General features: G+C 55.0%; 1 protein-coding gene across 3 annotated transcripts in view; it reads right to left on the bottom strand.

Moving 5' to 3' along the window:
• CAMK2A (calcium/calmodulin dependent protein kinase II alpha) overlaps positions 1-12848 on the bottom strand; it is a 34830-nt gene that overhangs the window by 3809 nt on the left and 18173 nt on the right. For 2 of the 3 annotated variants that reach the window (XM_075102705.1, XM_075102703.1), the window contains exons 9-17: positions 12654-12748; positions 12111-12233; positions 11263-11346; positions 9840-9882; positions 7987-8027; positions 3711-3743; positions 2576-2624; positions 1231-1306; positions 309-403 (exon numbers count right to left, since the gene is read on the bottom strand). In XM_075102705.1, the coding sequence (XP_074958806.1) occupies positions 309-403; positions 1231-1306; positions 2576-2624; positions 3711-3743; positions 7987-8027; positions 9840-9882; positions 11263-11346; positions 12111-12233; positions 12654-12748 (639 nt within the window). The remainder of the gene's footprint in view (positions 1-308; positions 404-1230; positions 1307-2575; positions 2625-3710; positions 3744-7986; positions 8028-9839; positions 9883-11262; positions 11347-12110; positions 12234-12653; positions 12749-12848) is intronic. The other variant, XM_075102704.1, reaches the window with a different exon arrangement.

Raw genomic sequence — 12848 nt, 5'->3', positions numbered from 1 at the left:
AGCAATGTGGGAAGGGGAGATGCTTGGGTTAAGCTCTCTGCTTGGAGGAGGTGAGTAAATGCTGCACGGGTGGGTTCAGGATGGGTCCATATAGAAAGCAGATAACCAAACAACTCCTCCACATACCGCCTGTCCCCAGTTGACCTAATAGGCTTGCTTCACCTCTGGCTGGGATCTTCCAGATCAGCCAGAGATGCTCCCAAAGCCACCCTTACCCTCCTCTCTCCAGCAAGCTGATGGAGGTCAAGACACAGCTGGGCCCATGGGAGGTGGGAAGGGTCTCTTGGGAGGCAAGGCGGGCTGCTTACGGTTTTCAAAGTAGAATCGGTGGAAATCCAGGCCTTCCACAAGGTTGCCCAGAGCCTCGGGCTCGAAGGCAGTCATCCCTGGGTCACACATCTTCCTGGGGAGGCAGGAAGAGGAGAGAAAAGGGAGAGGTTATCTCACTGCTTCTGGCATAAGAGCCTGCAAAACCCAAACAGCTTATGCTTGGGATGACTACCCCTCAGCCTGAGACCAAGGAGCCTCTGCACTAGTATGAAATTCAAGCAGAATTCTGGCCTCATCTCTACACTCTGCACAAAGCCCACCCCACCTCACCCACAGCCCACCAACTATAGCCAGATCCCAATGAGGCAGGGTGAGTTTTCCATCAGTCACCATCTCCAGTTAAACCTCCCAAAACACTGACATCTTCTTTGTAAGAAAGAAAAACAGCAGGGAAAACCTCATATTCTCTGCTCTGTATCAAAATATTCCTGCTGCAGTTCCCTGAGGCAGGGATGGAGCCCTGCACTCACTCAGAAAGTGACAATAGGTCTTGGACAGAGATGCAGCATACTCTGCGGAGCATCAGCTCAAAGAGTAGAAAGCAGTTACGCTTCCAAGCAGCCCGCAGCAATCTGGATATAATAGATACCATGGATGCAATGTTCCTTCTTTCACTCTACATCACGTTTACAGTTGTTATTCATCTTTCTGCAAACCAGAAAATGGGCTCATCCATGCTAACAAGACCAGAGAGATGTGGTCAGCTTAGTGTGAGAGAAGCACCAGGTTTGGAAAATTATGTCCCCTGCTTCTCTTGTATGGTCTCCATCTACCATGTCAACCTGGTCACCCTGCCCCAGGCAGCAGTAAAACCTCTGGGGCTGTGTTGTCACAGTGAAAGCACCCACTCCAGGAGGCTGAGCCCCCTCCCTGGCCCAAACCCATGCTGGGCACACTCACGTGTAGGACTCAAAATCGCCGTTGCTTATTGCTTCGATCAGCTGCTCTGTGACTTTAATGATTTCTTGTTTCCGTACTGTTGGTTTAAAGAGAAAAGAAAATAAAAGGAGAACACAAACAAAAAATGCTGGTATTGCAATACTGGTGAGGTATCTTTTTCTCATTAGAAACAGATGGTGGGATGTTGGGGGCCATTGGAAACTGTCCAGCGGAAAAGCAGGAGAGGGACTCAGGAGAGAGGTGTGGGGGAGGGCTCTTCATCCCAGAGAGGAAAGACCTCCAAAGCCAGTGTAAAACTGAAACCCCCTGTGTTTTCCTAAAGAGCAAAAGGGTTAACCACTGAGTGGTGAGTTGCCCTTGGCCTAAAAAGGTGGCACAGGCTGTTCTTGGCTGCAAAACCTTGCCAAGCCAGGACTTTCTACCCCGTGAATTCAGAGCAGGAGCCAGCCAGGGCAGGCTGGACCAAGGATGCTCTCACCTCCCTCTGAGATGGGAGGGGAGGGTCTCAGCTTATCAGGGAGTACAGGTGGGTGATGTGGCCATCCACCCTGGAAGACACAAGGAGCATGGCACCATGTGGCTGCTGCTAGGGACCCCAGGTGCTGCTGGCTCAGCTGGGAAGGCATCTGGCTGCTAGAGTGTGTTTGCTCCCCGGGATGCAGGAGGAGCCGTCAGAGGTAACCCTGGGCTTATTAATGAGGCTCTACTCCAAATGCAAATGGGCGTCATGCTTGACTTAATTTCTTTTTTGTACCATGGCTAATGAAAGGAGAGGGAACATGTTCCCGAGAGTCATTCAGAAAGGAGAGGGACTCCCATCACTTCCCGAGCACCACCTGCCTCCATGCCCACTCTCAGGGAGCCGTCCCCCAGGAGAACAAATGCCCAATTAACTCTCATGTCAGGCCAAAGTCCATCTTGCTTTGTGCTGAGATCAATTTGTTGAAAGAGTTTACAAATTAGCACTGATAAATTACTCCCAGGGTTATTCTTAGAAAGCTGGCTCTGGCAGGTGGGAGGCAGGGATTTCCCCTGGAGGCTTTTCCCAACGGGCCATTTATTTTGGAAGAGCGGGCAGCCGGGCTGCTATCCCTGCAGATTTCTGCTGTTTCCATGCATGCTTTCAGGGAACATCCCCTGCTCCTCACCAGCAGTGCCCCAGCTGGGGCACTGGATTAGCAGTGAAACCACCTAAGGAGTTAAAGCAACTTCTGAAGGGCCCCAAGTCAGCTCGATGGTGGTGGGTTTTGCTGTAGCCAATATCTCACTAGGGGTGGCCAGAAAATGACCCCAGAGCCTCCCTCTGAAACAGCTTGCCCACCCTCCCAGGTGCCCCCAACGGTACCTTTGGTGTCTTCATCCTCAATGGTGGTGTTGGTGCTCTCCGACGATTCCTGAGCAAAGAACAGAAAGGAGACCGGGTGGTGAGAGGGGTCTTCTCTCCACACCAGATGGAGCTCGTGTGTTCGACAGCCCCCCGAGTCCGACCCCATAGCGCTTGACTGTGCCAACGGGCAGAAACCAAGGAAAACGCCAGCAGGTCCAACCCGTCCTCAAACAGCTCTAGGGCAGTGTTGGCAGAGCCCTCCCTGACCTCCACTCCTTGTAGCCAAGGGCACAAGAGCTGGGCTGTGGAGGGTCTCATAGGAACGGCGCTGCCTTTCCTACCGACACCTGCGGGGACAGAGACGGGGGCAGGTCCAGGGGGATTTGGTGGGTTCCTAGGAGCGTTGCAGGAGGGGCAGGGAGAGGGGCTGTGCAGGGGTGGAAGACACCATGTTGACTGTACAATAAAGAGAGAGATGTACAAATTAAACAGCGAGGAGGAGCTGGGATGAGAAAGAGGGGACTGTGCAGGAGTGAGAGAGACCACACTGACCGCAGAGTAGGGAGAGAAATGTACAATAAAACAGAGTGCTTCCAAGACCCACATGGACCACCGAAGGCTGAGACACAGCTCTTTCAAGAAACAGCTGAGCACTACACAGATTTGGGGGGGAGGGGGGTACTGACCCCCTGTCTCTCTCCAGGAGCCCCATCAAGGCGACTCTGCTAGCGGAGCTAGAGCAATGGCTCTGCTAGCTCTTCCCAGCAGAGCCTTGCTTATGTATTACCCATAATACCCCGATGTAGGTTGGCAAGGTGTCCCATGACCATACAGTCCCCGCAGAGGCATGGAAGGTGTTTCTCCAAGGCTCCTTGGACCGATGCAGCCTGCAGACCTGAGTCAGGAGAACTGGGAGAAACGGCATGAGAACCCATCAGCAAGAACCAGGGCTGGCTTCCCACCAGCTGGTGGCCAGCAAGTGCCTGCACCAACCCTGTTAATGGGGTTTGTGGGTGATACGGCTTTGAGGATGTTCCCTCCAACCCCAGTGTCCCTTCTTCCCTACCCCGAGGTAACTTCCAAAAACGGGGGAAGCTGGAACATGTAGAGAGGCCCAGCAATATCAGCATTGAGGAAGACGAAGGACACTCACCATTAACTGAACGCTGGAACTGGACTTTCTTTTCTGGAAAAACAAGGAGAAGAGATGGAACAGGAAGAGACACAGAGTGAGAAAGGCAGAGAGCGGCATGTGAGAGGCAGCAGCTCCTGAGCCACCCTTTGTGGTCCTCATGGAGGGGCAAATGAAAGGCACTGGGGGACAACCTGGTGCTCCTGTAGGGACGTGCTGCTGGCTGCGGTGCTGGTGGTGCCATGCCAGCTCCCTCCCCGTGTTCCTGCTGGCACTTTTCTCCCCTGACCTGCCACAATCTCTAGTGTTGCTCATCCCAAGGACCTGGCTAGTCAAAAAGGGAGTCTCCTAGGAGTTGGCCACCACTCTGGTGGCTTTGTGACCAGGCCACCAAGCTCACAGGAACAGGAGTGGGATGCTGAAAAGCTAGGGCAGCTCCACCACCTGTACAGCCCTGTGCCTGGTGTGAATGCTGTACTGATGTCTGCAGACTCTGGAGCTGTTCTGCATGCATCTTCCCTTGCTGCTGACCAGTGTGGAGATGCTCAATTAGCTTTGGACCTAGTACTAAGAAAGTTTAAAGCCAGCATGGCTATTGCTACTTGACCCTGCAAGGCAGACTCACCTTGTGGGAAGCTGTCCTGAGCACAGCTCCAATGCTTTAAATCAGGACAAGTCTCCTCCAGAGAGATGACCTTATGCATGCACATACTTATCTCTGTCCTTGACCACTACTACTAGTGCTTTAAGCTTTAAGGCTTTCGGGTTGGATGACCCCATACCCACGTTTCTGCTTGCAATCCCAAACTACTTCTGGACTTTCCTTCCTTGCTGTGCTCTGCTCCCCGTCTCCACTTTTAATGTAGCCAGGAGACAGAGGGACATGAACTCTGGCCTCATGCCCTTTCTCCACCTCCAGCTCCCAGGGGATGGATCACAGCGGGCAACAGCAGTGCGCAGGAATCAGAAGCTGCAGTGCCAGATAACAAAGTGTTTTACCAGCGTATTTAACAAGGCACCGGCTCTGCCCACCCTGCAGAGGGAAAAGCAGCACATTCAGTGCAAATCTCTTGGAAAAGTCCATGGAGCAACCAATTAGGGTTCCTGGGTGGGCTGCAGTGTAAAAATTGCTGATATCCATTCCCCCTCATTGCTCCTTTCACATCCTTACTAGCTCCCACCAGCATCATCACTGAGTTTCCCCCTCAGCCAGTGCAGTTCTCCCCTCCCTTGCTAGGTCCTATGTTAGCCCTCACCCCTCATTCATCCAAACAACAGATGTCCTAAAGGGCAGAGCAAGCTGCGGTATTTCAGAAGGAACCTCATGGGAAACAGAGCTGCTGGAGTTAGGCTGTCTGCAGGAAGGGCTGACAGCTTCTGCTACCCAAGGACATGAGACGGGGCAGTAAACTGCAGAAATTTCAGACGCAACAGAATGCAACACAAAGCAGTGACCGCATTGAGTCTGGACATACAGTAACAGGATGCAACATGGGGCAGTGAGCTCATTAATTTAGGACGGGACAGGATGTGACATGGGGCAGTGATTTCATTAGTTTACAATGTGACGAGATGTGACACTACACAGGGCAGTGAAGGTATCATAGCTTCTGGGACCAGAAGACCTCCCACAGACCCCAAAGCAGGGCTCAAGGGGTATTTTTGGTCCCATGAACACTTTTACTAGGGGAGGAACCTCCTTGGGAGGGTGAGTTTTGAGCCCTCTGAGCCTGGGCTAGCACCATCCCGGTGCTGGAGGGCTGTGCGGGCAGGCTGGAGGGCAGCACCCGTTACCTGCTGCCCATTTGCATAGCTTTGGGCAGGAATGGCAGAGGTGGCTGCCTGGGACATGGGGATGGTCAGTCCAGCAGGTTTCTCCAAATGGGGACACAAGTCTTCTGACAATGAACCACACCACATGGCCTGACCTACAGTCCTGCTCTGAGCAGGCAGGACCATTCGATTCCCACCTTCCCACCCACCCAAGGCAAGTTTCCAGGTTCCTGCCTCACTTTTCCAGCAAGATGGAAAGAAATGAACGCCACCCAGCGATGCCCTGACATCTGCCAGCTGCCCACAGTGGGCCATTAAAGCTTCACCCAGAGCACCCAGCCTCCCTGTGCCCCGGTGAGTGGGTTACACTGCGACTCCCCCCAGGCTGAGCATGGGAATGAGAGGTGGGAATGGTAATGCTGAAGGTGGCCAACACGAGCAACCTGTTGGGAATGAGCTTGCCTCTACTTTGTCTTCTCCTCCTCTACCTTCCTGGCCATCTAGCCAGGCTGTCTCACCTTCACTGTTGGAAAGGGAACAATAAAAAAGCAGGCTCAATTCTCCAGAGCTTGTACACTCTCTTGAGATGAGTGTTGGCTGGTAGACTGCACTACCAGCAAGGCAGAAACCTCACTTGCTGGTCCCCGCTCATCAGCGAGGGGTTGAGGACTGGGGATACAAACCAGCCTCTCTGATCCCACTCTGAAACCAGACCTTCCTTTCTGAGTTTCAGTGATGGGCCAGAAGGCTGTTTACCCAAATTAGCTGTTTTGCTATGACAGAAGTACGCCTTTTCCCCGGATAACATCTGCCCTCAAAGTTACTTTGAAGTCCAAGAGGGAGCATCCTTCGCAAATTGGGCTGTCAAATGGACTCTTACCACTACACCATCCCAGTGATGCTAGAGATTAAATTCAAGACTGTCCCGTTCTGCTGGAAAATTAGATTCAGGACCATGCCTGACGAAGCCTCTCCATTCACCAATCTCTCCATTTACAGCTTAAAAATGCATCCCCTGATTGCTCTCACTTGTGCTTCAGCAACTCATACCAAGTCAGCTCTACCTGTGGTGTCACTTCTCAGGTGGCTCCCAGAAGCAGCCGGGACCTCAGAGCAGCAGATGACAGGCCAGCAGTGACTGGCAGATGGGTTGCTGTGACTCCCGTAGGACCTGTCCCCTCTGCGTCAGCACTGTTGTCCAAACCTAGCAATCCTGTCCTAGAAGCCACATGGTATCCTCACACCATGGCCCAAAGCAATGTCCTCTCATAGCAATGTAGGCCATCAGCTTCATGTTGCAGAATGACACTGCATGGCCAGAATGGTCTGCTGTGGAGCTGAGCATGGTCTCAAGCCTTGCAGGCTTGTTCTGTCCCAGCCACTGGGTCTGAATGGAGTGGGAGAAAGGCAAGCCATCCCTAGTCCTCTGGCTCCACCAACCATTTGGACTGAGGAGGGAAGAAGCCAGCTGAGGGCTCTGCTCTTCCAAAACCCTGCACCCCTCACAGCCCAACAGCTGGGTCCCAATGAAAGGGCTGGAGGAAGGAGAGCAGCCGTGCTGCAATTGGTCTCCCAAAGCTCTTCCTGACAACTTGCACCCTTGCCCTGCGATGGAGGAATGTGATCACATCAGCTCTCCCCTGCTGAGTGACTGCTTGTATTCATGAAGGGAATAGGTAAGGAGAGAAAGACCCTCATATGGACCATTCCTTCCTGCAGGAAGAGTTTGACAGAGCTCTCTAACCACCACATCTCTGTATCATCCTCAGAAGCTGCTCAGCAGCAGGATTTTGCTGCTTCCAGGAGACACCTTGTCCTGGATGAGAGCTGTGGCCCAAGCTTGGTGGGGCAGGGGAACCTGAGGGCTCTGCAACCCAAGAAACAAAGTCCACCAAGTACCAGCTTGTTTTTAGAGCATCATCAAGCCATTTACTCTGTCTGCACTGGGCACAGGGGATGAGCAGTGCTGCTGAGAAGGTTAAAGGCACCCATGTGCCACCCAGCAGCACACCAGCCCTTGGGAACGGGATGGGACAGGAGCTGGAGGGGCAAGCCCAGTCCCACCAGCCCCACGGGATGCATGATGGGGCAAGCAGGAGATGCAGCTGCCCATCTTGCTGGATAGTTGTTGCCAGGCTGAAGCCACGGCTCTGGGCAGCAAAGCTGCCTCCCCTTGTCCCCTGTCCCCTCTCCCGGTCCAGCCTCTGCCTCCCACTCTTGGGGGAAGCAAGGGGAGAGTGCATTTTTCAGGCAATGAAACAGCAGCAAATTCCCCCTGCACATCCCTCCAGCACCAGCCCGCTCCCCTTGCTCGTCACGATGCAAAGCCTCCTGTGCACTGCCTGTCCTCCTGGCAGGAGCTGAGCCGGTGGCATGGGGACACACCGGGACAGCCGGGCCAACAGCTGCCCTTTAAAGCGCAGGGTGTCGCGGGGACTGCCAGCACGGCACAGAGACCCCCCCCCCCACTGCCGCCCCAGCAGCAGAGGGGCGGGTGGGAGAGGGTGGTGGGGAGGGGGCTTACCTTCACGCCATCATTCTTCTTGTTGCCACCGCTTTTGCCTCCTGGAGAGAGGAGGAAGGAAGTTAGGAGAGCCAGGCAGGGCACCAAGACCAGGAGGCCGAGGATCAGCAGCATGGTGCCGGGTAGCAGAACAGCAGGACCCCGTGGGACCAGCCAGTGGGTTTTGTCCTCTCTCCAGCAACCCCCGGTGCAACGCCTGGGAGCTCAGGGGCGACCTTGCCGGCACCGTCCCGTCCTGCCCTGGTGGCTCCCAGCCAGGGGCATGACCCGTCTCCTAACGTCACGCCAAGTCCTTGGGGTGGCTTGGAGGCGGCCAGCGGGGCTGTCCGGTGGCAGGCAGGCTCTGGCTGGGGGGTGCTGGTGGCCGAGCGCGGCGCAGCGCAGTGGAATGGGCTGCCCGCCTGCCGCCCTCTAATTTTAGCCCCATGCTGCCGGGATCATGTGCTGCCGGCCCATCGGCCCGACAGCTGCAGCCCACATTTTGACAATGATGAAAAGCAGATGCCTTCCCCAGTGCCCACCTACCACTGCCGGTGCTGCCCCAGCCCCCCAGGTTGCACAAGGCACCCCACTCACCCTGCACCCCCAAAGCAGGGTGGGATCGATGGGGCCCAGCACCACATGGGACCCTACCACCCGCTGGCCCCACCATGGTCCCAGGTAGGGGGGACCCACAAGCCCCTTGGCTGCGCGTGGGATGGGCAGCGCTGGGAGAGATGCTTTTGAATTTCCTGCCCTTTGATTCTTCATGTCTGCCACGTCTCCCAGCGCGGGCCCTGACACCGGATCCCCCCAGCTGTTGGACTCCTCCAGCCCTGCAGCATGCTGCCCACAAGTGCTAAAAGTGTCAGCACGATCCCCCCATGACAAATGCAGATACCAGCCCCAGCCGTGGCCCTCTTCCCCCAGCACCTGGCTGGGCCAGCAGCCCCCATCTCCCCACCTGCTACACCCAACTCCTGGGGCACCTCAGTTGAAGCACCCTGAAACACCCATCTAACAATAAACAGCTGCCACCAGCCCTCTCAGCCAGTGTGCTGGGCTTGGCTGCCTTGTCCCACCTCTGCAGGACCATCCCCAGTGCTGGGGAGGGCTGGAGGTGGCAGAGAGCGGATGAGCTCTGCAGTTACCTGGCTCCTTTTTGGTTCCGTGCCTGGCAATTGCTGGGACCCACTGATCTCTGCCTCAAATCCCAGCTGCATGGCTTGTTCCAAGGCAGCAGTGGTGTCCCCAGGGAGGACAGCTCTCAGCAAGGGGGCTTGTGGCTGCACCAAGCCCTCTCCCAGTGCACAGGCTGGGCTGCTGTGCTCTGTCCCTGCTCCTGTGTCTCCATGCAGCCCTTGGGAGGTAGGGAGGCGGGAGGAGAGTGGGAAGCTCTGCAGGATCAGCACCCTCCTGACCAGGGAGGGACCCTGTTGCCATCTGGCTGCAGTGTCACCTGGGGACCTTTTCAACTCTTTCTTGGTGCAGAGGATGCTCTCCCTGAGCCACAAACAACTCCAGGAAGACACAAAAACAGCTGCCTTGAGCCTTGGCTGCCCCCAGCACCCGCATCCCCAACCCAGCACAAGCCAGATGGGTGAGTGGATACAAATCCCAAAAACCTAAACCTCTGGGGACTTCTGTGCCTCAGCCAGAGACTTCTTCTCTTGCATCCTAAGCCAGCAGCCAGCCTAGAGGTACCAGGTGACCTGGTCTGGACGACCACCCAATGCCACACAACCCCAGGGGCACCAGGCTGCAACCTCAGCCCCCCTGTGACACCCGAGGCACAGCCAGATCGCCAGGGACCCTTTGGGTTTGCCCTGGGCACCCTGTAAGGCAAGGAGATGAGCCCCAGAGATGGCACCTACCAGAGAAGTTCCTGGTGGCCAGCATGGTGGTGAGGATGGCTCCCTGAAAGACAGAGAAGGCAGAAGGAAAGGGCATGCTGGGCCCTGGCCCCTCTCACCCTACCGCTCACCCCAGCCCTGGAGGAGGAAAGCCCTGAGTGTCACCTGTCCCCGGCCACCTCGCTGGAAGGAAACTGGCCCACAGGCTGATAGTCTCCTCCTGTCATCAAAAGCAGCCCTTGGTACCCGAATCTGTATCCCCAGCACCAGGGCTATGGGTTGCATTCTCCATAACTACTTCCCCTCCAAGATTAAAGGGATATTAAATATCCGTGGGGTGCATTTCGACCTCGCTCCACCCTACCCTAGATGTATCACAACTCCGCTGACTGGGACTGGCAGCTGGCGGTGAGGGGAGCCACCAGGAGCGGAACCAGATTTAATTGCAATTAAATCTGTGCCAGCTAGGAGCAGCAGGGCAGGAGTTTTTTGTGGGAGCCAAGCAAAGATCACCACCACAAAATAATATTCATAAAAATATTTCCTCTTTTCCAGCTGACTCTACTAACTAGTTGCTCCGTATATAATGAGATTACTTTGGACTAATTGCTTACAGTAATGGATTACTATTTTGAAGTGTATGCCTGAACTAATCAGATTACTTGTCTAACTGAAAAGTAATAATAGTTTATAGCCAGTTTCTTTTCTTGATAATCTTGTTAGTAGCCTGCAGCTGTACTGCTCGGTGCCACATCGCGTTCTGGCCTGGAGTGCTGATGGCTCAGAGTGGGCACAGATCAGTGCCCTCCCGTTCTGTGTCTCCGGCTCTGGAGGAGGCACTGCAATTTCCAGAGCCCATTCCCAGCACCGTGCTGCCGGCTGGGGCTCAGCAGCACCCGGGAGATGGGTGCTTCAGGGAGGTGCTCCAGCTCGATGGTGTAGCCTGGGGAGATGGTGGTTTCAGAGGGGGTACAGGCTGCGGCACATGGCAGCATCCAAGAAGGGAAAGCCTGTGGGGCTACTGGTGTGGGTAAGCCAGAGATTTTTCACCTGTCTATGGGTGACTTTGTTCCTTGGCTGCAATGTATCTTGGTCATGAGGCAAAGGGTCTCGCTGTGCCTTTCAGATCCATGTCCTGCCACAAAGAGGAGGTTTCTCCACACTGACTCCAGTGTGGAAGTCCTCACCCCAGTGTCCAGGGCAGCTGTGTGACTCAGTGCTTTCTTTCACCATGGCTTTCCTCTAAGCATTTGTGAACCCCAGCCAGATGCAGCCACCACTCCACTTGGCCTCTTTTCCCTTCTTCACAATGGGGATCCCCAAAAGTCCATCATTCCCATACCGCTGACCCAAAGACATTACCCTGTCCTTTCCCACTCAGGCAACACACTCACCATGACCTTATCATGCATTTTGCAGCCAGCTTGGAGACTATGAGAGTTACCTTCAGCTTCCTCCGGGCATTGAACTTCTTCAGACAATCCACCGTCTCCTGCCTGTGCATGCATGATGCCACGGTGGCACGGTGCTGGAAGGAGAGAGACACAGCTCAGAGCAGGCACTGAGGGGGAAGGGGGTTCCCTGGCCTTGCTCTCACATGCACGCACACGTGTGTGGTCTCCCGCAGCTGAGGCACGGGCCAGAGCTGCCTGCAGCAGCAGCAGATAAAACTTTAATAGGCAGCGGGAGATCACAGCTCTGGAGTCAGCAGGGTCTGCTCTGGCAATGAGGAGGTTTGCAGGGAGATTTGGCTGCCCCGAGTTAACCCCTTGACGGACCAGCCACATTTAGCAGTGTGCTCAGGGTCTGCACGTGGTATGGGGTCCCACGATTAAGCCCAGGGACTCCTCCTACCTTTAGGAGCTGACTCAGAGTGAGAACTAGCAGCGGGGTGCAGCAAGGGGCCGGGGGGAGTGCTGCTGGGGTGTCTGGATGGATAAGCACAAGACTACTCCCACCCACCCCAAGGAGGGACCTCCCCAGCGCAGTGTGACACCAAGAAACCAGCCTGGCCCCGCCAGGGCTGGGAACATGCATGTCCTTCCCATCACGAGCTCCCTTGGGACATGCTGTTTGCATCCACACTCTAGTCTTTTCTCTGTTGTAAAGCATTGGGGAAAAAGTTGCTCTGAGAGTACTGGGAGGAAACATGCCAGGAAACCATCTTCCCAGGGTGGAGAAAAGAGGTGGACAACCTGCTGATAACACATGCTCCCCAGCGAATGTTCCCCCATTGCAAACCCCCACTTCTCTAGACCTTCAACCCTAACAGGTGAGTGCCACCAAACTCACCGATATCCAGGGGTGCTTCAGAGCCTCTGCTGCCGTGATGCGCTTGGATGGGTTTATAGTCAACATCTTGTTGATGAGATCTTTTGCTTCGGGAGTCACCGTGTCCCACTCAGGGGAGGGGAACTGCGAAAGCAAAGGGACCAGAGTGAGAAACGGCAGGGAACAACAGAATGAGCACAAGTCCCTTTGTGCTTGGGTTGGTTCTCCTACAACCCTTGGGTTTTGCCCATGTGATAGGTTGGAGAGACAGTAGCAACTGGAAAGAGCTGCCAGCTGGAAAATTGAAGAGCAGGGGTGGAGAGAGAAAGGTGGAAGGCCCAGGACAAGACCTGCCTATCCTGCAAAGTGGACCTGAAACATGCCAGTATGTGCTCCTGGACACAGCAGCTTGGCCAACCCTCTGTGACCAGAGCAGAGGGAAGAAACTTGCTCCCATGTCTCTGAATTTGCCCTGGTTGCTCTTCTGGAGCAGCAGACTGCAATGTGGGGAGAGCAGGAGAGAGGAGAGACAGTGAAAGGGGGAAGCAAGACAAACCCACTCACATCATAAGCCCCAGCCTTGATCTGCTGGTAAAGTCGGTGTTGATCTTCATCCCAAAAGGGTGGGTACCCAACCAGCAGGATGTAGAGGATGACACCTGCCCGGGAGAGGAGACATGGGATCAGTGGGAGAGAGATCATTGCTGGAGGTATGAGCAGACCCAGCCCGGGGACTGGCCCAATTCAAGCAGAGAAATT

The sequence above is a fragment of the Phalacrocorax aristotelis genome, chromosome 8 (genome assembly GCF_949628215.1).
Source record: "Phalacrocorax aristotelis chromosome 8, bGulAri2.1, whole genome shotgun sequence".
Classification (NCBI taxonomy): Eukaryota; Metazoa; Chordata; class Aves; order Suliformes; family Phalacrocoracidae; genus Phalacrocorax; species Phalacrocorax aristotelis.
This window is presented reverse-complemented; position numbering and strand designations above follow the sequence as displayed.